The 24424-nt window shown below is 47.7% G+C and overlaps 1 protein-coding gene across 1 annotated transcript in view; it reads left to right on the top strand.

Moving 5' to 3' along the window:
• LOC142592682 (uncharacterized) overlaps window positions 1–24424 on the top strand; it is a 207761-nt gene that overhangs the window by 9901 nt on the left and 173436 nt on the right. Inside the window, exons 2-3 of the mRNA XM_075704251.1 lie at window positions 938–1125; window positions 4384–4542. Of these exons, the coding sequence (XP_075560366.1) occupies window positions 1003–1125; window positions 4384–4542 (282 nt within the window). The 5' untranslated portion in view covers window positions 938–1002. The remainder of the gene's footprint in view (window positions 1–937; window positions 1126–4383; window positions 4543–24424) is intronic.

Raw genomic sequence — 24424 nt, 5'->3', positions numbered from 1 at the left:
GAACTTCCCATGCACACAAATCAGATTACAGAGATAGTATTTCGTATGCTGACTTTGCGTCCGCAATTTTTTTTCTTTGCCTGAGTTTCCAGGTGGGATAATGTCCAGATGAAACAACACACAAGTATGGAGGCCGATTTCAGGCAGATAGTGCGACAGCGGCTTATTAAATATGTTGTCCATCGTTCGTACTCTTCAGTTTGGCCACTGCTCAACTTCACTTACCTAAATACACTTTCGCGGACTGCTTTGGTCCCAGCTAACGTCCAAATCGCGGTTGGTGGGCATCGCCTGCAGACGCAGGAGGGTAACACTTCGGACACTTGGGCATTGTCTTCCTATATTTAAACAAAATTAAATTCTGGTGCTTTACGTGCCGAAACCACGATATGATGGTGAGGTACGCGAGTCCTATCGGTGACCCAAGTATACAAGTGATGGCTCGTGTAAGGGGGCTCCGGTCCGATGTCTCCGCGGAAAGTCTTCCTCCATCTGAAAAAAAAAAAAAATTGTGGGGAAGGGCGCAGACACGCGGGAACCCGCGTCCCACCGGGGGGTAGATTTTCGCGCAGTGTAAACAGAGCCGAGGTCAGAGGGAAGGGAAAGAGAAGGAGCTACAGGTGGCGATAAAGAGTGGGCATCGCCGTACGCGAGGTCGTTCTCGTGGTCACGACTGTGTGCTTGCACCCAGTGGATAGTATAGTAGCGTTAACACTGGAGGGCTCCTGCTCACAAACGCGCAGCGTTTTTTGTCGCATCTTTGAGCTGCCTAAAACTGCGTTGATGATGTTGGTATATAGACATTGGCTTCGTTACGATTAGGCAGGTTGACGGGGACTTGGATCGCATCGTGTACAACCTGCAAGTCAAATGACAACGCCCAAATATAGCGCTGTTTATGGAGCTCTCTCTCTCTCTCTCTCTCTCTCATTCGCAGACGCGTCGGGCGCCTGTCTTCCAGCAAGGTGCCACTGGCCGTGTGTGGCGGCCGCGGTGGCCACCATGAGCGAGCGGCCGGTGGTGGGCAATGCGGCTCACGGCGGCCGCAAGCCCTGCTCGCGCATCCGCTTCTACAACCTCGGCTACTTCTTCTCCCTCAGCGGACTCATGGCTCTCTGCGAAATAGTGAGTTCCCCGAGGAATGAGGCGTCCATTGGCGCAAGCTGCGTGGTATAGCCTCATGGCGGCTTGGGCCGATTCGGCGCAAGTCAGCCCGCCGACGAAAAAGTATACACGGAACTCGTGCTATAAGGGTGTTCGCAGACCCTAGGAAGCGGTTGAGGCGACACGGTTACTCTTGAAAGGTTACGCGGCTATAGGAAAATGCAAGTTACGGTGCACAAACCGCGACCCCGACATGCATGTGCTCTCGAATAAGCATTTATTGATCTTGAAAAAATAACTTGCACGTAAGGTAAAGAATGATTTGTGATTTGCCGTACGGTAATGTAGCTATACTGCTGCATTCGCCCCAAATCAACAAAGTACTAAGATTCATAAATAATTAGACTCTTAGCCTTTTAACGTGCAAAATTATCTGGAATTTTCTGTGCCAGTTTCCGCACCCTTATCGGCATGTGATATTTAGAAAATAATTAGGGAATCGTATTCCTAGTACAAGCCCACATGGCTAAGCACCGGGATAATCAGGTCGAATGCGAGTCTTGTATTCAACGCACGTGCCTTATTAACAGCTGAGAGCATAGGCGTATCTATCAAGGGGAGGGGGACAACCCCCTCCCACACACACTGTCAGACATTGGGGCCTAAGTGGGCTTTTTGCTCGCCCACTTTTGAGGGCGGTCACTGTCGGCTGCAGACTGGAAAACACAACAAAGCAACTGCTGTGGCGTCGTTTTTCAGAATTGCACCCTCATCAGTAGGTACGTTTGTCAAGCGAAGCCGGAGTCCTCCACTACGGCGTGCCTCATAATCAGAAAGTGGTTTTGGCACGTAAAACCCCAAATATTATTATTGTCAAGCGAAGCTTGTATTGCCTCACTCATCTCGGCGTCAGTGTTAGTGATGCTGTACGAAAAAAACCCAAGCCACGCGAAAATAAAAATTGCTTGTCGGGCTGTGGAATCCAGCCAGCGACCTCCCGGTGGCGAGACCACCACGCTGACCGACTAAGCCATTTCAAGTTCATCATACGCTACCTTTAAACAGGGGTTTTATATGCCTGAAGAAGTAGGCGTAGCGCAAGGCGCGAGGAAATCACAGGCGTCCCCTCCCTCCGGAGGAGGAGGGAAAGGGTGTGATCGCGTGCTCGCTCGCCTCGCGCCCGCCGCCAGTCCTTTTTTTTTTATGGGGTTTTACGTGCCAAAACCACTTTCTGATTATGAGGCACGCCGTAGTGGAGGACTTCGGAAATTTCGACCACCTGGGGTTCTTTAACGTGCACCTAAATCTAAGTACCACGGGTGTTTTCGCATTTCGCCCCCATCGAAATGCGGCCGCCATGGCCGGGATTCGATCCCGCGAGCTCGTGCTCAACAGCCCAACACCATAGCCACTGAGCAACCACGGCGGGTTCCCGCCAGTTCAGGCCCGACAGTCAGATGGTGAGGTCGCGTTTCGTTCGTTCTGCCGAAGAGCAGGCTGCATTGAAGGAACGGCAGCGGGAGCGGGCCGCAACTTGTGCATTCGGCTGAAGAACACGTGGTGTTTGATGAACGCCGCCTGGAACTCGCTCGAGAAAGGGCTCGTCGTCGACGTACCGAACTCGCCGGGAGGGAGCGCGAAGCCGAGGCGTTACGACAACGAAGCGCCGCGGATCCCGAGCTTCGCTTGCACCCCTCACACAGTAGTGGAAGGGCGGTGAATTTTTTTTCTTTTATTATGTATCCTTTGCTTGAGTAGCTAGGACAACTTTTTGTATTTAGTGAAGGGCAACCTTTTTAGTGACTTGAATGAAAGGTGTGCGACATATTAGCGACTTAGAAGATAGGAAAGTCGCTTCAAAAATGGCCTTCTATGACGTAGTTCATTTTTCAAAAGCTACATGTGAACGGCCGAAACTCGCTGTAGGATGCGCAGGCTCCGTGACCATGATAAGGCAATGGTTGCGTTGACATTAGTATTCACATTGCGATTGTGCTTCACAGCATAGTGGTCACCACAGACTTTGCATTGCGCTCACAATATTGAAGTTTTTTTTTTCAATTTCTTTACAAAATCAATTCGAATTGGTTTAAACGCTGCGTGTTCTGCGGCATCACTAAATGCGTTCAATTGGTGGACGTCTGCAAACGCAGCAGTAAGCTATTTTACCAAAACCAATTGGAATAAATTGTATGTTCAGATTTAGAACACCGTAGGTGAATAAGACAGACAGACAGGCTGTTTAGAAAGGCGTAGACATCGGAGCTGCTGATCTCGTTCAAGAAAATCTGTGCAAATAACTTGCATTGCACACGGCTTTCCGGTAGATCAATGGGGGAAACGCGGTATTTGACCTGCACAAAGCTCGGGTAATTGTCATCGCCATGTCAACAACATGTGGCCATGCGCGTTCCGCAGAATTTAGCCATCTACACCTTACTGGTAAATACACTGTTTATCCATCGGCTGCACAGATATTACAGCTGCACAAACATTAGCATGCAACATGATAGCGTACGAGCGCAGTCACGTGGTTTTATTGCATATTTAGCAGGCTTTTTTTAAACGCCCCCAAAAATTGCCATGCAGCATGTACGTTGCCAAAAAAAAAAGTGGATCGGTCGTTTCTGAACCCCCTCTACAAAGCAACGGAACGCACTTCTCCCTAAAGTGCATATTAAATATTTTGCATAATTCATCTTAGCTAACGAACTAATTAAGCGTAATGTAAAAATAAATGCTCTAAGGAGCACGACATGACTGCAAACCATATGTCGTGGTTTCATTCAGGTGCGGCTAACCACTTCGTTTTTAAATCCTTGGTTTAACTTACAGGGACGTTATATGCAGGGTGTCTCCCGTAACTTGAGCCAAACATTGAAGATATGGAAGTGCCCACATTACCAGGGAAATGTTTATATATATATATATATATATATATATATATATATATATATATATATATATATATATATATATATATATATATATATATATATATATATATATATATATATATATATATATATTGTGGGCCATACTCTCCAAGCACCTTGCTAGTTTGGACGGTATACTTCGTCGCCCTTTATTCTTAGCATGTCTGGCAGCCAAGGACAGCCTAGCGTATATCTCCCCCTTCTCCCTCCACCACAATGGCAACCGCCCGTAACAGGTTCTACAATAATAGCTCGCGATGGAGACCAGCCGGTGCCGAAAGCGCGAGAGCGCAATCATCAGAAACACACTTAAAAAAGCGTTCGCAATTCGCTTTTTTATCAGATCCTGGGAATGGCGATCTATGCGCTGCTCTGGGACTCGGCCAACGAACTGGACAAGTTCCTCGTGACCGTGGCCTTCATGCAGTGGATGACCGGCCTCTACATACACGCCACGATCGCCTTCTGCGCAACGGGTGCCCGGATACGCGGCCTGTTGCTGGTGAGGCCGTCTACCTTTTGCACACGCGTCGTACATTCCGTCAGGGACAGCCGCGCAGCCCGTTACAAGGCCTGTCACAAGGGTTTCTTTTTTTCTCTCCTCATAATGAATGATCTGTTGAGTTCCTTGAACTCGATCGTCTTGTTTATCTTTTATAGTTACCTTTAAGCCTGTCAGAATTCCTGCTTTGTTCTTTTTCTTTTTCTTCTGAGCCTTCTTTCTAAGACGCAGGGGAAAAAATTATTTCGGTACTCACCAAATCGATGAGTGTAGAACTAGATGCTCAGTTGGTGCTTGTGCGCTTTTATTTTCCAATTCTGTCAAAGCCAATGCAGCTTGACTCAGTTGCGCACTCGAGAATGGCGTTTAAAGCATCGAGTGACATCCGAAATGACGACTGGTTTATCCACTCCTGAAACTGGTGAACAAACAAGAAATGCAGACGTAGCACAAGCATCTATATATGAAAGCGTAACTCGCATCACGTGCTTTATTTATTTAAAGGAACCTTGGTATGCTTCTTAACCCTAAGTGCGATGTCGCGGCATGAAATCCCGGTCATGGCGACCGCATTTCGATGGGGACGAAATGCAAAAGCACCCGTGTACTTAGATTTAGGTGCACGTTAAAAAGCCCCAGGTGTTCAAAATTAATCTGGTGTTCCACCACTACAGCGTGCCTCATAATCAAATTGTGGTTTTGGCACGTAAAACCCCACAATTTTAATGCTTCTCAGCAAATGTATGAAATAAATTTGGTATTAGACTGCGTAAAGGAATATCCTCCAACAAGAAATATTTCAACGCGTTGCGTAAGTTTTATTTTATTCGGGAGGATTGACATCAAGGCACAAAGAATAAAAGAAAGTTACACAAAGGTTTCTAACTCTGCATCGTGCAAGAACTGCAGCACTGTCTTTGCAAACTTGTTGTCCATCCCCCAACGGTCGTAGTTTTCAGGTAGGTCTGGTTTCAGCCTAGCCTTTCTTAAAATTTTAAGTCTGATCGCTCGCGTTTCAGGACACATCCAAAGCAGGTGTTGAGCATCTGACGCTGTCACGGGAGCCGAGCACTTCGAAAACGCTCCTTGGAAGTTTTTTGTCGATCACCAAGCACAGGTGACCGATGGTGTAGGGGCCACTCCAGCCCAAAGCCTCCGAAGAGGTACTTCCAGCGCATTGGTTATTGGCAGTCAATGATTACCTTGCCATCCGTCCACTGTGCTCCCGCTCCTTCTTCCTTCCTTGCATACTGGAGGCTATGCGAGGTAGAGTTAGGGGGCGGGGCAGGGGGGGGGGGGGGGGCTGGCCGTTATCTTCATATGCTTCGCCTTCAATCAGTCGCCATGATGCGATTTTTATCTGGGTTTTTGTTAGTAATGGGAACGCCACTACATCAGGTGTTAGCGCTACCGCTGATAAACTCGGAGGTTATCGCTCGGCTTTTACTTGAGTTCGTGTGTAGCTGTATTTTGTATGCTCTCGCATGAAGCAGTGACGAACTCGCGCTAAAATTTCTTGAGCTGACAGCAGCACCGTTAAGCACATCGTAGAGAGCGGAAAGCGTTTTAGTGGAATATGCAGCAGTTTTCAGGCGCGCCTTTCGTAGTTGATATAAGCGCAAACGTCTTGCTTTAGCCGATAACTGCCCGTTTTTTTGTACACGGGTGTACAGCTGCGCGCTTGAACGTTGGATCCCATGCCCGGCTCGCCACGGCCTGTGGATTTGGTCTGGCTGGGTGCATCGACAAGCGATAACACCTCTTTTTGTTGTTTCAAGCGACATATAATTTTCGCGGAAGCCCATGTATCTAGTGGCGTGAACGGCTACACGGACGCCCCGCAGTGCACTGCACACGCAAGGATATTTGACGGCGCTCGGCGTATTACGGCACTCGATGGAGAACTTTCGTATCGATGTCTTCGTATTTGCAGCCAACGATTCCGCAGCTATAAGCACGTTGTAAGTCCGCATTAATCTCAATCACCGCGGCTCTTGAAGCGCGCTCCACTGAGCTCGTATCTAGCTTAATTGTTCCGCTGAAACGCAACAAGACAAATGCGGTGTTAGCACCAGGGTGTCGGACAAAACCATAACTGAAGCAAAAATTGGAGCTGAAGCGTTATATCCAGCTGAACTAGAAACGATACCGAACCGTTATTTTCCCGTCATCTTGGAACCAAACCCCGAAGCGAAACTTATTGGAGCAACCGTTCCGAACCGCTTCGACAGAAAGTTCGAAGGCTCTGTGGACCCTCTTCTAGGGTATGTAAGAGGGGAAATGTTGGAAAAAGACTTTTAAAGGCTCCCGTCATCGGTAAACAATTCCCACGCTGAAGCAAGACACAACTAACTTGAAATAACCTCAACTCAATTCTGACACTCCTCATGCTGTTAATTTTCGAGCAACCAAGGCTGCTCTCGATGTAGTGAAAAATGCGTGCGCCTTACGGGTGCTCGCACATCTTGCTACAGAAAATGGACTGGAACAATTATGTTTAACTTCCTGTTCTATTTTAATGCTGTACGTGGTCGGCTGAGCTGCATTTGTAGTCTGACTACTCTCGAGAAATCTGTAGCGTTGAAAATTCCGACGCTTATTTCGGTTGTGCTTGGCGTCACGTGTGACGTGAGAAGCCAACAAACAAAGATACCAAGGAAAACATGCGGGAAATTACTCGTACTTACTAATTGAGTTAAAGAAATGGTAAATTAATGGCAATGAAAGTTGATGAAAAAACAACCTGCCGCAGGTGGCGTAATCCGAAGACGATCCCACGTCTTCGGATTACGCGTGCGATGCGTATCCTGAAAACCCAATAGTGCAAATTGAAATAGCGAGATCTCTCACACATGATGCACACGCTATTGCTAATGCTTTCAATGCCCATTTCCAATCTGTGTTCTCTCTCTCACACACACACACACACGCACGCACACGCACACGCACACGCACGCGCGCCTCGATTTCGAAGGCTGTGACTGCATAGCTTTCTTTCCGGTGTTCTCTAACTCTTTCACCGAGTCACCAGCAGCGCTGCACAACACGCTGGTTGGGTAGCCTGCTTATGTTAGTCGGTTGACTTGTGCTGAAAAGCTCTGTTCAGCAGAGTGCTCGCACGAACGCGTGGGAGCAGCTCGCGAACATATCTTGGCGATGCCTCGTTTTACGACTTTGGAGTGTGCGGACGAAAACGGGAGAAGCCCTTTCTTTGAGCGAGGCGAGTAGCTCCAGCACACGTGACGAAGTTTAAAAACAATTTCAGTGTCTAAAAACCTTAAACGGTCATTGATGGGTTGCTCCGTTGTTAATACAAAGTCCCTTATTATCGCACTGAAGGCATCTGTAATTGTCTTGGAGGTTAACTCCGTGTCACAAGGGTCGACTGGATAGAATGCTAAAAATCGTCAACAAAGCGGAATATTCTTACGGTTGTCAGCTGTGGGCTAGCGAGTAAGCCCCTTGTTGTATATGTGCAACGTTTATCAAGCGTATTGTCTCTTGTCAATGTGCGCCGCGTATCTGATGCATGCGGTCGCTGTTCACATGTGCTATTATATCGCTAAGTACATCTAGACTTTGCTGAAAAAGAAAAAAGATGTTCCTTTTAGCTGTAGATTCCTATTCCAAATGGTTGGAAATAAGAGTCATGACGTCAACGACCGCGCAATGCACGATCGAAACAGTGCGCTCGTTCGCAAGTCATGGCCTACTGAAAGAGGTAGTCACTGATAACGGGCCGCAGTTTCATGCAAAAGAGTTTGAGGACTTCCTATTGTCAAACGGAGTTAAGCACACGCTTACTCCGCCATACCATCCTCAGTCCAACGGTTCGGCCGAACGTTCGGTTCAAACAGTAAAGCAGTCGCTGTTGAAGCAATTGCTGGAAGACCAGAGGAATTAAAGTTCCAGGTCACTGCAGCACAGAATTGATAATTTTCTGTTCGCTTATAGAACAACGCCGCATACATTCACCGCCAAACACCAGCTGAACTCTTTTTGAGGAAGAAGTTGCGCACAAGGATGTCGTTATTGAAACCAGATCTGCAGGATGCAATAAATGCCAAATCTGAGAGTAATGTACGCAGTGCAAACAAGAGGAGGAGTTCACCCAGAGTATTTTCTGTTGGGGATAGAGTGTTTGTGCGTTCAGTACGTGGGGAACAGGTGAAATGGCGTCCAGGCAAAATTGTGGATGTGAAATCGGCAATGACATACCTTGTGGTTGTAGATGGACAGACGCGGTTTGTGCACGCGGACCATTTGCGACATTCTTGTGTAAAGCCTGGTAACGTTGTGAAAGAAAATGATGTACCTTTGCCACATGCAAGTGAACTGCTTGAAAGTGAAAGTGTCCTTGCACCCGCCTCAAACCGGCCAGTGTTGGACCGGAGTGATGGTGGCCCACTCTCACGTGCAGCCCAAAGTGCATCAACGTCAGAACAGAACGATGCCGGTTCACCTGTGCTAGCCAGGCGCAGCGCTCGTGATAAGCGGAAGCCGGATCGTCTGACGCATGACAGATTCTGATCTTGTTGGAGGGGAAGTGTTGTATATGTGCAACGTTTATCAAGCCTATTGTCTCTTGTCACTGTGCGCCGCGTATCTGATGCACGCGGTCGCTGTTCACATGTGCTATTGTATCGCTAGCCAATCGCATGCCTCGGCTACACCCATGCTCCCTTTATAAGGCCAAGCCACTGAATCGTTGCTGTCTGTTTTGTTCATGTTGCTGTCCGAATAAATACTTCACGGCGTCTCTGGTCAACACCCCTGTCATAGCGTGCCAACAAAATGTCGCTAAGTATGGGTGCCAAGCATAAACCTGCTACAACTCCGACCTCCACCCGGGCTTCACCGACGTGAGGCATCGCTTCTACACTGGCTGTGGTTGGGAGTGGCTTTCACGAAGGCGTACACTACTTTGATTGCAATGACCAAGAGTGCTGCATGCGATGTCTGCGGCGTGGAAGAGAACATCGAACACTTATTGTGCCATTGTCATCAATTTCAGTCGGAAAGACAAACATTATTTATCGCATTGCGACGACTGAACGATCGGCCGTTGTCTGTGCAGGTGCTACTTGAAGACCGTCACCATCGTTCGTCGGCCCACAAAGCTATGAAGGCACTTTTTGTCTTTCTTGAGGGCGACTGGCCTATGGGAACGTCTTTGACTCGCTCAGGCCCTCCGCGCGCGTGCGCGAGCTCAACGCGGCTTTATTCCGCCTCCCCTCCCTCTCTCTATCTTATCTTTCTGTTCCCTCTTTCCCGTCCTCCAGAGTAGGGTAGCCAACCAGGCGGATTTCTGGTTAACATCCCTGCCTTCTCCGTTTATTTACTCCTCCAGTATACACACACCCAGCTTTTGAATTAAAAGCTTATTCTCATGATAAACGAAGGTGGATTTTAGGTAGTAGTCGAGAATTTCCGTGAAGCTCTCGTTCCACAAGCATTTTGAAAACTAACCACCCCGTGCTTATCGATGCACTCAGCAACTTCCTCTAAAATCAGGTTACTTGGTAACGAATAGTACAAGTATTTCACATCAACGGAAAAGGCGCGGGAGTGTGGTGGGAACTCACTTTTCAAGAAAGTAGACACTTCACGCAGCTTCCGCATCAGGAAAGGGTCGTCCACTTCCAGATTTCCCAGAAATTTTTGCAGGAAAACAACTAGGAGTCGCTGCCATGTTCCCCGCTCCCACACAATCACACGGAAAAGGGTTTCCACCTTATGTGCTTTTACCAAGAGCACAGTCACAGTTACGCCCTATGAAGTCCTCACAGAAGATGCCAGATCTACTCGCCTGGCTCAAAGAAAGGGCTTCTCCCGTTTTCCTCCGCATACTCCAAAGTCGTAAAACGAGGCATCGCTAAGACATGTTTGCGAGCTTCTCTCACGAGTTCGTGCGAGCACTCTGTTAAACAGAGCTTTTCACCACAAGTCAACCGACTAAGATAAGGAGGCTGCCCGACCAGCGTGTTGTGCAGCGCTGCTGGTGACTCGGTGAAAGAGTTAGAGAACACCGGAAAGAAAGCTATGCAGTCACAGCCTTCGAAATCGAGGCTTGCTGTCATCCCATATGTACACCGTGTATCTCATACCATTATGAAAATTGCGGCTAAGGCTGGAGTGAGTGTTGTGTGCAATGCCCCTAATAAACGGAGCGGGTTGTGCAAAATAGTCAACAGGGTGGTTACTGTCGCGAGAAAAAAACTGCTATAAAAATCATGTTCGCGGGTTCATCGATTGTACAACGCAGCTCGTCTACAAAATCCCACGCTATTGTAAAGGTTGCTATACCGGGCAAATGGGGAGGTGCATTAATGATCGCATGCACGAGCATGCCGCTTCACTAAAAGGAAACTCGTACACTCATCTGGCTGCCCACTGTAACACGTGTGGTTGCGTGCACCCCGGTCTTTAAGAAATGCGAACTAATTTGAATATATATATATATATATATATATATATATATATATATATATATATATATATATATAGTGAACAGCAGGGGCAGGAAATCTTTGAGGCATTTTGCATATTCACAAGTGGCGACGCATGCGTCAATTCTGTGTCCCTTACGCTATCAACAATATAACTGGATTATCTCCGTGGCTAATGCTTATGATTTTTTTCTATCTTTTACGTCACCTTCAATGGTGTCTTTATATGCTGCTCCTGCCAATAAAGTATTTGGTTGCTAGTCAGCGCTCTGTCCTGTGCTCTTTGCTGGCTCGTCCTGTGTCGCGCTGTTTCTGTTTTATTCCAATGATGAACCAACCAGCCCATTTGAACGCACTGAAATTTCTTATTACGGTTTTAGAGACAGTATACTTTATCTGTTTTGTAGAGCAACCTAATATGAGTAATGATACTTGTTTAGAATTTTCTTGCTTTCTACAAGTGTTCTGACTCCTGGTGAAGCTTTTAAGTGATGTGGCCTATAGTTCGTAACATTCGGCAGACTCGCTTCAAAGCGTTGTGTCGGGGCTTGTGCGGCCCCGCGCGGCACACGCAGGATGGCTCACAGGCTGCAGGCTTGTGTCCTCTTCCGCCTCGCTGTGCGCGTCTTGTTCACCCGTCTCGCGCGCACTGCGCTTCTGAACGATGACGAACTTTCCCAAAATTTGCTAAAAGGAGTCGCGCAGGCGGTCTTAATTGCCGGCATGTCTTGCAAGGCTATTTCCGCCTGCAACCAGCAACATAATCCTCCCCTGTCCCCTCGGGGGCCATATTCTCGTATGTTTTGTGATGGGAAGCAGACTGCATGCTGTGCAGAGCTGCTTTAGAATCACAAAACATGACCCATTTTAGCGGCCGGTGCATCGCCACGGAGGCCTGCAAGTTCTGCCGCCGTAGACGTTACGCGAGACACCTTGAATTTAATTCTGATCTGCTTCGACGGAGCCACGAAAGCTGCTGAAGTCGAACCGTCAGTATAAATATGTATGCGGTCTCAGTATGTCTGGCGCCGTTATAGCAGCGTCAGTTGCTTCAGAGCCAGGGACAAATGATTGGCCTTCTTTGTAATTCCGGAAATATCTAGGTTCACTTGAGGCTGTCGCAGACATAACAGGAGAGGTGAAGGTTTTGTCGCAGGTGTATACGTTGTCGCTATACGCTCTTGATGAACGCAAATCACTCATGAAAAGGTTACTTGAAGTTTCTCTGTCATCAGGGAAGCTAAATGTTGGTCACGAACTTTTGACACATGGCGAATGTGCGCTATGAGAGCGTCGACAGCTGTGTGTGTCTGCATCAAATAGTCTCTCGCGATGACAATTGTTCCTTATGTTGGTGTGTATGAAGGCAGCCATATACACATGCGTAGGGCTTGACCTTGTATACTCCCTAGAGGGTGAATGTTGTTGCATGTATTTTACGAGACTGGCAGACAGTAACGTAGGATTCCCAGGAACAGTTCCCTGTTCCTTTAAAAATATAGACGCCTTTCAGGGTGATCCCGGGGGCGCCGCCATGTTTGATGAGGTGGTGACGCGTGCATTGCTTGCCTCAGCTGCTTCTGTGTTTACAATAGATGGGCATGACGCCCCTGTGCGGCTCAGCAAACGTCTGTTTTGGCGACTATCCTAAACGATGATTGGGTGGACGACACCACAGCTTCAAAGGACATGTAATCGCTTCCGGTGATCATTACGCCTTGTCCAAACAGCGCGTGCAGCGTACGCGGTATAAAAGTAGGCCAACAAATGTATTCCAAGGTGTCGAAACTCTCCATCTATGAATTAAATCAGGATCAATGTGTTTTTCTCTTCATTCCTTATTGGGCAAGTGCTGTCAATCAGCGGTTTGTAATGTTTCTGACTCGGTTACGCTTCTTGGTGCACTCGCTATCGTTTGTTAGTTATCTGCCTAATCGCTTGGGGGTGTGCTCGGTTGCGATAAATTTTTCCTTACTGCACACAAGGGCGTGGAACGTACACTCTTAGGCAAAGTTACACCCTTTTGCTTGCCCCTTCTGCCACACAAATATAATCGTTATGTGCCTTGATGCGTTTCCTTTCTTTAACGCTGTGAGCCCGGTACTTTCCAGTAACGAACTGCACGCGCATTATCAGCATGGAACAGTTTACACCCTTTGGAGTGCCCCTTCTGATAACGCGCCTGCCGTTCGTTACTGGAAAGTTCCGGGCTCGCAGAGTTAAAGAAAGGAAACGCATCAAGGCAGATAACGATTATTGTTGTGTGGCAGAAGGGGCAAGCCAAAGGGTGTAACTTTGCCTAAGAGTGTAGGTGTTGTGTAATTTGTAAGAGCCTCTAGCGATGACGTATTATCGCTATGGTCACTCGCTTACCACCTGTAGGCCGTCACGAAACGTTCAGCTTCGAGCATTCGTGTGTAGCCTGTACAGTTGCCGTAACCCATGCTTCGGCGCATTGATTCAAGTGTGCGCACATACACTTATTCTTGACCTGTGGGCGATATGCGGGGTAAGTTTACGTGTGAGTTGGGGTGGGTGTGGGTCGATAAAGTGCGAGAAACAATTACTATATCCTCCTGAGACCCCGCTATGGGGATTTGTCCAATATATTGGACATTCAGATATGAGACAGTACTCCTGTGACAAGGCTTTCATCCTCATAAAACCGCACTGTAAAACTTATTGGACACCTGCTTGCGCCATCTATGCAGCATTGATGAAAATACATTGTTCAAGTTCCCGCCAAAACAGTTCCACAATGGCGGCATTAAGCGGTGCGGCGTTTTACGGCAGCTGCCGGAGAAGTAAGCACGGTTTCTCGTATTTCGACCTGCTTTTAGGGCATATCTTTGATTTTATATTAAAGTTAATACAACAGCGTGCGCGCAGAATACAAAATTTTAACTGTTCGCGCGCTTACCTCTTTTTACTCTTCCTTTGATTTCGCGTGTCCATTACGTTGGACACTAGGACTCAACCCGGTTATTTTGAATGCGCTATTGCGATGGCCTTGTTATGAACAGCAGGCGAGTACTGTTGGCGTTTAGCGGCTTGCGGACGAAATCGCGTCGCTTTTTTTCTTCGGGGGACCGGCCTCGCGTGTCTGATGAATTAAGCCAATAACGTTTGTTTTTTCAATCCATGGCTTGGACCCGCAAGCCACCTACTGTCGCAGGTGGTCTCGTAAGGGAAAAACATATCAAGATCCCTCTACCAGATATTGTTCGCATGTACAACTTCAACATGGGCGGTGTTGACAAGGCAGACCGAATGATAAGTTACTACGTGATAAAAGCAGGCGTCAACAAGTCGACAATCAGAGCCATCTTTCACCTCTTCGACATTGCCCTCAACAACTTCTGGGTGCAGAACACGCAGGACGTACGCTCCCTAAAGAAACAGCGGAAAGAAATACTCAAATATATGCAGTTCCACCAATCTGTTGCTGAGACTCTCATGGCTCAAGGGAAAAAGCAGGATGAAACGGAGAGTGAGAACGAAACCGAGTGGCACCCGCCATCAAAGCAGGCTCGGCTGTCTCCTCGAGAACACCAAGAAAAGAGCACTACCCACTACTCAATACTGGCACCCACTACAAAAGCTGCCCGTTGCAGACTACAGGGCTGCGACATGAAAACAAGTTCTTTTGCACCAAATGTCGCCTCTTCTTCGGCATCACCAAGGAAAAACAGGTGTTTTGAAATTGCCCACGGGAAGTGAACACAAGAGCAAAATTTTTTTTAAGCAGAGGAATGCTCTTCTTATGTACTTTATTGACTACTTTTCCTTTTGAGTAACTAAAATATTTTTGCACACGAGTTTTGCGTAATATCTGCAGTACGTCATTACGTGCGCGCTGGGTGAAGAAAGACCGGGTAGCATCCCAGTGTCCAATATATTGAACATCGCGCTAAGCTCAAATTATCACGGCTATTGAAAAAACATTTAACACTTTTCACCTTCATAACCATACTGATTTATTCTGAAAGTTTGGGAAAAATCTGTGCACCCGAATGCATCCCGGGTCTCAGGAGGTTATGCCAGGAAGCGGCGCTACTCCTTTTGTCACTGTGTAACGAGCAGTACTCACCCTTGCCGACGTTCCGGGGCTTGGCGATGCAATGCTGGTGGAAGGGTAAACTTTTTTATCCTCGAGGAAAGCCCTGCATCGCGAAGGGCCGGCAACACTGGCAGTCCTTATGTAGCAGCGGTTTGTGGGCTTGGCCACACAGATGCATTTCATTCCTTACGATACCAGCCACTATTTTTGCAGCCAACCACTGCACACATCTTCCCTCCAAGGTTTCCCATATTACAGCACGAATGCAACACAGTGCGTTAGCGAACACCCAGTTGCCTTTCCGACAGCTGATCGTACAAGCAAGGCAGGACGGTAATGGTTTCGTATGCCTGCACTTTCGCTGAGGCAACGTGCTGCGCGCCGCCGAAAGCGCCATCTCGTTCCTCTATAGAGCAAACTTCTCCTCCAAAAGGGTCTAAAGATGTTACCAGGCTGAGGTGTTTTTGTTGTCAGAATTCTAGCGGTTTGGTTTTTTTATGAGTTATTATTGAGTGCCCCCCATAGGTGTCTCATTGTACTCCGCCCATCTAAGCTAAAAAGTGAGATGACATGATGGATCGTTTTCTCCCTCGTTGCGTGTCCGTCCAGCCCTTCATTCTGCCATGGCCAGATCGGTAGGTACGATGGAACTCTGCGGCCACGTTGGTGCAGATGAGGCTAGCACCTATCGGTAAACGACGTTGTGGCACAGCTCACCTGCAGGAAACTGCTTGCCTTGCAAAAATTTATTCCGCCAAGCCACGTAAAGTCTGTCAAGATTCGCCTATGGGATCCATACAGATTATTTAGTGCGCTGTGTAAAGTCGGTTGTCTTTCCGCCAAAGGTCTACGGAAATTATGGACTTTGCCACCCCTACCACTCTGTATGCGCTTTGTTCGTGCTTGTCTCCCTTTCTTTCTATCTTCCGCTTCCACTCTGTTTCTCTTTTTATCCCTCTTAACCCTTCCCCCTGCGCAGGGTAGCCAACCGGAACTACGTCTGGTTAACCTCCCTGCCTTTCTCTGCATTATCTTATCTTTCTCTTTATCTATGGGCTGACGACCTTAAGCTTTATATCAGCTACCGTATAACGTAAATTAGCACACCAAAAATTCAGCGGCGATTTAGCGTTAAATGCGAGAGGAATGCGTCGCACCTCTTTGAGGTCACGGTCCATGAGTTAAACCTCCTTCAGCACAGTGACAAAATTAGTCGCAAATGTAAAAAAAAAATGAAATAAAAATAAAATAAAATTAAATAAAATAAATGAAGTTACTAGTCGGCCGGGCCGTGCGAATATTTGAAAACTGCGAATACGAGCTCCACTGTTAAAATTAAAGAAATCGCATTCTATTCAAGAATTACCATCGAATATCTGATATGATTCTAATACCGTCGAATTTCGAGATAACGAAGTCGCATATGCAGCGGGAAACTTTAATTTGCGAATTTCTTTAAGTCGACTTTCATATGTTTTAGCAGTAGAAATCACTGCGCCGTTTCCTAGAAGGTGCATCGCGGAAAGCGTCCTGTCAACTTATGAACAGAATGCCGCAACCATCTCAACCAATAGTTACGGGGCCGAAATGGCTCGGTGCTTAGTATTGACTAGGTGGGCAATATTAAACCGGTTTCTTCCACGTCCCTTATAATCCATTAAAGAGCGTTGGGACGTCAAAGCTGGCCCATCACTGATTATTAACGATTTTATATATTGTGTCGTAACAGTAATGTGAGTGTCGTAACAAAATCCTCCACTGAAACTCCCTTTTGCAGCGGCATTCCTGTATGTGCTTTGTGAATGGTCTTCTTTTCTGTGCTCTTATAATATGCCAACCTCCTTCCCCGTCCTTAACTCTCATACCCCATACCGCCTGCGCTCGCCGCCGTTCAGGTGCGAGCAGCCACAGTTAAACAGTTACAGTGCGGCCAACAGCAATTTCCTTCATTCTTCTCATCCTCCTCCGCCCATTTTTTCTGAATAAACAACCAACTCCCCCCCTCTCGTCTCTCCCTTGCGTCTGTTCTAAACAAAACCTACACAGACCTAGCTCATTTTACTTTATCATCTGTCAAATCATGACATCAGGTTCTCGAACAGCTTCACGGCAAGTCGTCCTCAGCTTTCCTTGAAAGAACGCCCACATGGCAGAAACGAGTGTTTAACGTGTGTGTCGGCGCAAAGTCGGTAGCCACTGCGCCTGCCGCGTCGCCATGGCAATTTTTTTTTTCTTCTCTCTCTCGATGCTCTGCACACGGTCGCCTGCTGTCAGCCGTAAAAGACGAGAGTTTCTACACAGCAGCAGCGTCAGCAGTTCTTGCCACCTATGTCTGTATGCACACCCGTAGTTGCACTTCATTCGCAATCCTCTCGAAGGCCGGATGAGGAAAAGTGAACTTCACGCGTCGCTCCGCAGAGCACACTGAAAGAGAGGCGCGCCGTGGGAAACATCCAGCGGCGAGCATTCGACGACCCTGAACTCCCTGTCGGCAGCCGCGCCTCGGCTATCGCGTTTACCGCGATGCTTGAAATGCCCGTTTACTTTCCTGGGCTTCGCTTTTTCCAATGAAAATGTGCGTCCTTCAGCATTGTGCCTTCGCAGCTAGCAGGCTATGTGGTTTATGCTTTAAGAAAAATTTCAGGAACGTAGGCCATTATGGTAGTGTCGGCACAGATTCCAGCGCTGTAGCTCGCTCTCTATATAGGAGGAGGAGGAAAGAGAAGAGCAGAAGGCAGGGAGGTTTAACCAGAATATCGCTCTCTATATAGGAATCTGTGTCACCCATGGGCGCAAGGGGTCGGATGTAGTAAAACCATCTTGTTTGCATAAACAGTTCTAAGACAGTAAGACACCTACCTACTAATAAAAAAGTGCAAAGGTGGCTGAGCAATGATTATGTAAGGCCTAGTATTTAATTGGCTTCCCAGTTACTTCAAAGTCGCTGCATAGAACTTTTGCGCGCTTCATTACGTAATGGGGCACTAAAGAGTAATTTAGACGAGGGGTCTACGTGTTGACTTTTCTGCGCAGTGTTTACGTTTCAGTGGTGTAGAAGCATAGGCCAGTTGGTGTAGCATTAGGAGTAATAAGATGGCCTAATACCTATGGTAGAGAGCGCTTGTGTTGTTTCGTCTTGCTCTCCGTCCAGCGCATTGCGCTATGTTATCCTTGACAATGTTTCCGTCTTAAATGTTGCAAGAAAAGACGATTCGCATAAGTTGCAGCGTACAAGCTTATTCTGATCAAGTGAAACTTGAAGGCATTACGCGACTATGGGTTTCAAAAGCTGCCCCTTTTTTTACAGCCTAGCTGTGAAGGGCTAGTTTCCCCAGTATCGTGTCCGCGTGTAGAAAAAAAACTATCATAATCGGGATTGGCTCCAGCGTCATCGTCTTCTTCCACAGCTGACTCGTTGGCTCCCTTCGGCGCTAGCGCGTGAACGCGCTCGTGTGACTGCTCCCACTTTCGTCGTGGTCATTAATTAATTAATTAATACACACGAAGACGTAACCAATAACTGAGGAAGACTTTAATGAACCGTCGGAATTTACCAGTGTAAACACCAGGGCCGTACGTTTCAGCTTCGCTGGTGAACCATCTGTACGGGCTGCTTGGGCTGATAATGTTTTCTTTCTTTTCTTCGTGATTGTAGTCATGCAGCCTTAATTGCTATATTTTGTGGTATGCTATTTATTAGCAATAACCATTACCGTACTGGATATGTTACTGACCATTGGGGTAGCCAGGAGGGGGGGGGGGTCGAACCCTCCTCCCCAATAAAAAATATTCTGACCCCCCCCCCTTCCCCGCTTTCCCACGGAACATACCGTTTCAGGAGGTGGGCTCCTGAAGAGCGACATGGTTGAAAGGGAAAGCTGGAACGTGAAACCAAGGTGAGGGTTAGTGGCAGTTCGAGGGGGGGGTATGTCATGGGTGATCCCCTCTCCCATGCACAGAACACTGTGGCCCCCATTCATGGCGTGCCTCTACCTCATTCTGGGTCATTTTAATCGTAACTGCTGAAGGGAGACCTGCGCTGAAAATTACGCTAAGAGATAAAGATGGGACGAGCGCGCGCATAGAACGTCGAGCCATTCTTGCTCCCCACCCGGCCTTCGTGTCGTCGAAGAGCTTCTAATTTGTGGTATTTGACCAAATCGTCGACCATGTTGCGCGGAAGAAAATCATTCTGAAAATATTGCGACTTGCTTGTCTAGGATGCGCATAATAAGCACCCTCCCCCCAACCCCCTTTTTTTCTTCTTCCTTTTCTTTCCCTTGTCTCTGACTTTCATTATGACAAGAAACTCGAGAAGAGCTTGCGGATAGGCTAGTTTGTACAGACTGTGAAGAATGAAAACAGGGCAAAAAAAGAGGACAAGAAAGAAAGACGTCGTTAAGAACGAAGTTGGCGGATAATTATGGACATAGCGCGTCTCGTCACTGCCCGATCGCTCAACGCCAGATGGCCGTGACCAGTCGCCTAGCTGATGCTCACCTACCCCGTGGTAAAACGTAGTGCTTGCTACGGAGAGCCCATTTTAACTAAACTACTCGCCAGTTTTCAGAATAGACGGGTGTCAGGAGGCACAACACTTCAGATCTCTCGGAGCTACTGGCCCTTATTTTACTGCGAACTATGGATGCCGTAATTTTCACGAAGGTTTCTAAACAGGAAGCAGCCCTGTTTCAGACTGCCCGCCTAATCAATGGTTGCAAGTTACTTCCATGCGAATATCTCTCTAAACAAGTCGGACAGCAGGTCACCGAAAGTGAGTGAAATTTGCATCGTATGATGCTATCGAAGTTCTAGCGCAAAGTTTCGTTCCTGTATATTTAAATCTAGAATAATATAGCATGCCCACAACGCCGAAAGCGCGATTGAGTGACAGGCGACTTGCAATACAGTGACAGCCTTCTCCTGTACGTAGCCTTGGCCGTGCCACTAACTAGATCTATTTGGAAAACAACGGTTCTCTCCAGTGTCACCTGGGCTGCAACAAGTCTGACCTGCAAACAAGAGAACAAATGGGGAACGTGGGAGATGAAAATTCAAGACGATGAGCAAAACGAGAACAAGGTAAAAGCGGGAGCCAACGTTTCGTCAAGTACACTTGTCTTCTTCAAGGCGACATATGCTTTCCTCGGCTAAACTATATATAGTTAGGGTTCTTCTAAAGGGCAGAGGGGGTAAAGCGGGTGGGCGAGGCAACCATCAAGGGTGCGTTAGCGGCTCCTTCCACGGAAAAAGGAAAGCTACAGTGACTCGTGAATCGGCTGACTCACGGCGCTACCTCTTGGGAACCGTGTTTGTCGCTCCGCTAGCATTCGCGCTTCCGCTCCGCTGCTGAGCGGAGCGTAAAAACGACAAACTAGAACACTCTATTTAGGCGAGGCAGTCCGAAGGGGAATTCACTCGCCGCTGCTGCCCCTCTTCATCAAGCCTGACAGTGAGTTTCCGTGGTTATCGATTGGGATGTGTTTCGTGTTTGACTGTTCATGTGTGACACCGTGCTTGTTACTTTAGTCAGTAAGGAAATGATTGAAGCATTTGATGCAGCAGACTGATTATTAACCTTTTTTTTCTTATACGTGTGTAATAATACGCTATCACAATCAATGCTTCGCTTTTCGGGCGAAACTGCCACTTTTCTTTAACTCCATACGTGCTTTCCTTCCCCCGTCAACTGTGACCGAGTTTAGTTTGCCCCATTACAAGCTGTACGCGGTCATTCTTTTCTGATTCTTCAAAGATGTCCTCCCCAGTTACCGTATCATGCAAACTGTGGACTGCAGCTCGCTGCACGCTGCAGACTGAAGAAAACAGTTTTATACTATTATCAAGCCATTTAGGTGCTGTAATTTCGCCGGTGAAAGCTTTCTGAGCCCAGCGCACCCGGGCGAAGTCAAGAAAGCTTCGGCGAGTGTTCTCACGTGGTGGCGGGCGCAGGCCAAATGGAGCGTCACGCGTTTCTCTGGCGATAGTCGTATGAGACTCCCGATTAGCTTGTCGCCGGCTCGGTCGAGGTCGCGTCGTGCTGTCACCATGTAACTGCAGTGAAGTCGAAGGTCATGTGGAGGAGCCGTGCACTTCCACCCAGAGGTGCCGCGGAAGTTTGCGGGCCCGCCTGCAGGCCAGCCGTTATCGGATGGACCCCCGCCGGCCGCTGGCCAGCTGGAGGACCTCCGCGGACTGCATTCAGCCCACGGGCAGTAGTGTGGAGACCCCTGGTTTAGGCTGTTAAAGAATTTTCCCGAGTATTCGTGTTTACACTGATTTGACGAAAAAGAGTTGAACACTATAGAGGTGAAAATGAAGGCCAAACATGGCTTCAAGTTATTTTCTCATATTTGGGCGGTTCTGGCGCAGGAGGTGTTTTCAAAACTTGCTAGGTTGAGCATTTGGTCAATTCAGAGTACAATGTGATGATTATTAACCAGACCATAGTAGAGGCTGTCAATATCCATGACGTCACACAGAGCTGGTGCGAGATTTTGAGCGTTTGTTACAAGTTCCGAACACATTCCGATATGTGCGCATCGTCTGGACAGGAGGGACCGGATTCAGCTTGTCAATCTCAATGAAACGGCTGTGCTTGCGCACAAAAGAGTTCCTAAGACAAGCTTGCGTTATCGTAGCTTGCAGCTTCACCGTGGCAGCCTTGGGATGTGGCACACTTCACTAGGGAACAAGAGCGAAGAAGTTTTCTCAAGCAAATGGCAATTACCTCGGAAAAGAAAAGCGAGCTGAAGCTTTGCCCAGGCCATGGAGCAATATAAACCTGAGCGTCGACTCTCCTGGTAAGGCGTTCCTAATTTGTGTCCCCGGTGGGCCAGCACAAATCATGGATGGCACCGAAACCTATTAGTACCTAGAGTTGCGTCGCCTGCAGCGGCCCAAATGCGGTGTGGCGTCTAGCGAGGCATAGTGGGCTCTCTGTTTGTAGCCTACACTCTTAGAAATATTTACCCCCTCTGGGGCGTATCTTGTCCCACAACAATAATCGTCATCTGTCTTGCCCGCGTTTCCGTTCTTTAACGCTGCGAGCCCGGTACTTCCCAGTCACGAACGGCATGCGCGTTATCAGTGTGACGCAGCTTCTCGAAAGGAAAGTAGCGAGCACCGAGCTTTCAAGAAAGGAAACTCGGGCAAGACAGATGACGATTATCGTTGTGGGACAAGATAAACCCCAAAGGGTGTAAATATTTCTAAGAGTGTATTACTCGTTTGTTGTAGATATATGCGCACCTTTCGGCTGGTGCCCACGTGGCGCTGTTCTTATGCGCATGCCATCGAAGGCCGCTCGTGCCTTGCTGAAGTCCGCGTGAGATTTCGCTGCTTTTAAATGCATAAAAATTTACTAGTTTAAGTGCCACTGTCATTGTAGCGGCTGTTAAACAAGCCCATTTTTACGTTGGTTTGATTTCGCTAAAGTTATGTTTGCTAATAAAAGATGAAATGAAAAGGTGTGAACTGTCCTACGTCAGTGTGAATCCAGTACATCACCACCCGCCGCGGTGGCGTAGTGGTTTTGGTGTTGCGATACTAAGCCCGCGGGGGCGCGGGATCAAATCCCGGCCGCGGCGGCCGGGATTTCGGTGGGGGCGAAGCGCGAAATCGCCCGTGTACCTTGCATTGATGCACGTTAAAAAAATCTAAGTGGTCAAAATTAATACGGAGTCCCCCATTACGGTGCGCCTCATAACCATATCGTCGTTTTGGCACGCGAAACTACGATTTTTTTTTAAAAATCACTGAGAATTTGATGCTTTGCTTACATGAGCATATTTTATACTTAGATTAGCTTTGAGCCTACAAGCACCATCAAAAGCCAATATGACGCTACTGCTATACGTTCAAACAGCGCGCTGTTATCGCGTTAATCATCGCTAGTATAAAAACGACGGGTAACTCCGACGTTATAATAGTTTTTCACTCTTGGAAGTTGGCTGATCGTATCTTCAGTTGTTGCAGTCGCAATCGAACAATGCACCGCAATGATGTACCTCTTCAACCGGCGACAACAGCGAAAGCGCGTCATCCGGCCGCTTAATATTTTAATATATCTGAAAGGGTTCACGACACGTTCGTTTCCCGACTTGACCGCCGCATGGTGCGAATATTTGGCTCCAACGGGTAGGGGAGGAAGAAACGGAGGAGAGTACCTTGGAAAGCCACGAAGAAGAAAGTAGGTTAGGGGGAGCGAAGAGCGCGTTAGAATATAGTTAAGGGAACTGACATTTGGGCAAGTTGGTTAGGCTTCATCTTATGTACAGCGCAAGAGAACACGGACCGAGACGAAGACGACAGGACGGGCGCTGAGGAGGAGAGCTCCGGCCAGCAAGTTGGTACACGCTGAAACATGCAGGCTACACTCCTAATTTACTCAACCGTTCTTGCGAGATTATTTGTTGGCTAAAAAAAGGCGGCGAATCGCACGAACGCACAAAGAAAAGCAATATGGCCTTCATGCCTAATGTGCATCGTATATCGCATGCCCTAATAATAATAAAAAAAAAAAAATCCGCCTCCATTTCTCCCCGTGAAAGTACAGCGAAGCTGCTGCCGAAATTAGACAAGGACAACCACCACAAGCGACGTACGTCATGAGCGCGCGTACTTGTGCAGGAATGGGGCATACATGCATGCTCATTCTTCTTGGCCCTCCGCCAAGCCCTAGTGCCTTATTGAACTAACTAAATTTTTCAAAGTAAATTGCTACAGAGAATTCGTAAGGTACGGCTTATATACAAGCGGCACACATGCTAGCTTCGTACTGTAACTTGAATATACGAGGAAGTATATTTCTAGTACGCGGAAACTCAAAGATAAAGCCATTTTCCAGCTTACGTTCGAGGTCTGTCAGAGTGGCCGCGGCCGCTAAGTGGAGGTACGATTTTTGGACAGTGTTTGCCATAACGTCGATTACGCTCGCAGCACAAGCTGTGCGACAGATGCGGCAGGCAGAGCACCCACGCATCAAGGACAAATGCATGGCGTGCACGCGCACGGCACGCGCTCACGCACGTGTGCAGAAGTGCAGCACAGATGCTCGTTCTCCTAAGCCCACCGCCAAGCGCAAGTGTGTTACTGAAATAATTGAATTTCTCAAAGTAAATTGCATCAGAAAATTCGTAAAGTATGACTTAGAAGCTGTAGACATGATAGCTTCGGGTTGTAATTCGAAGATACGAGAATAATGGCATCGTCACGTGACGATATCGCCTGGTGATTTAATTAATGACGTCATCACGTCAAACGTGGCGTCATGCGATGAAATGTTCAAGTGATGATGCCACCTGGTGAGGTCAGGTGATGCCTCTTGGAGAAGCAGCGCACTGTTCGCTTCCCGCTTCTTTGCACTGTCTCG

The sequence above is a fragment of the Dermacentor variabilis genome, chromosome 1 (genome assembly GCF_050947875.1).
Source record: "Dermacentor variabilis isolate Ectoservices chromosome 1, ASM5094787v1, whole genome shotgun sequence".
Lineage (NCBI taxonomy): Eukaryota > Metazoa > Arthropoda > Arachnida > Ixodida > Ixodidae > Dermacentor > Dermacentor variabilis.
This window is presented reverse-complemented; position numbering and strand designations above follow the sequence as displayed.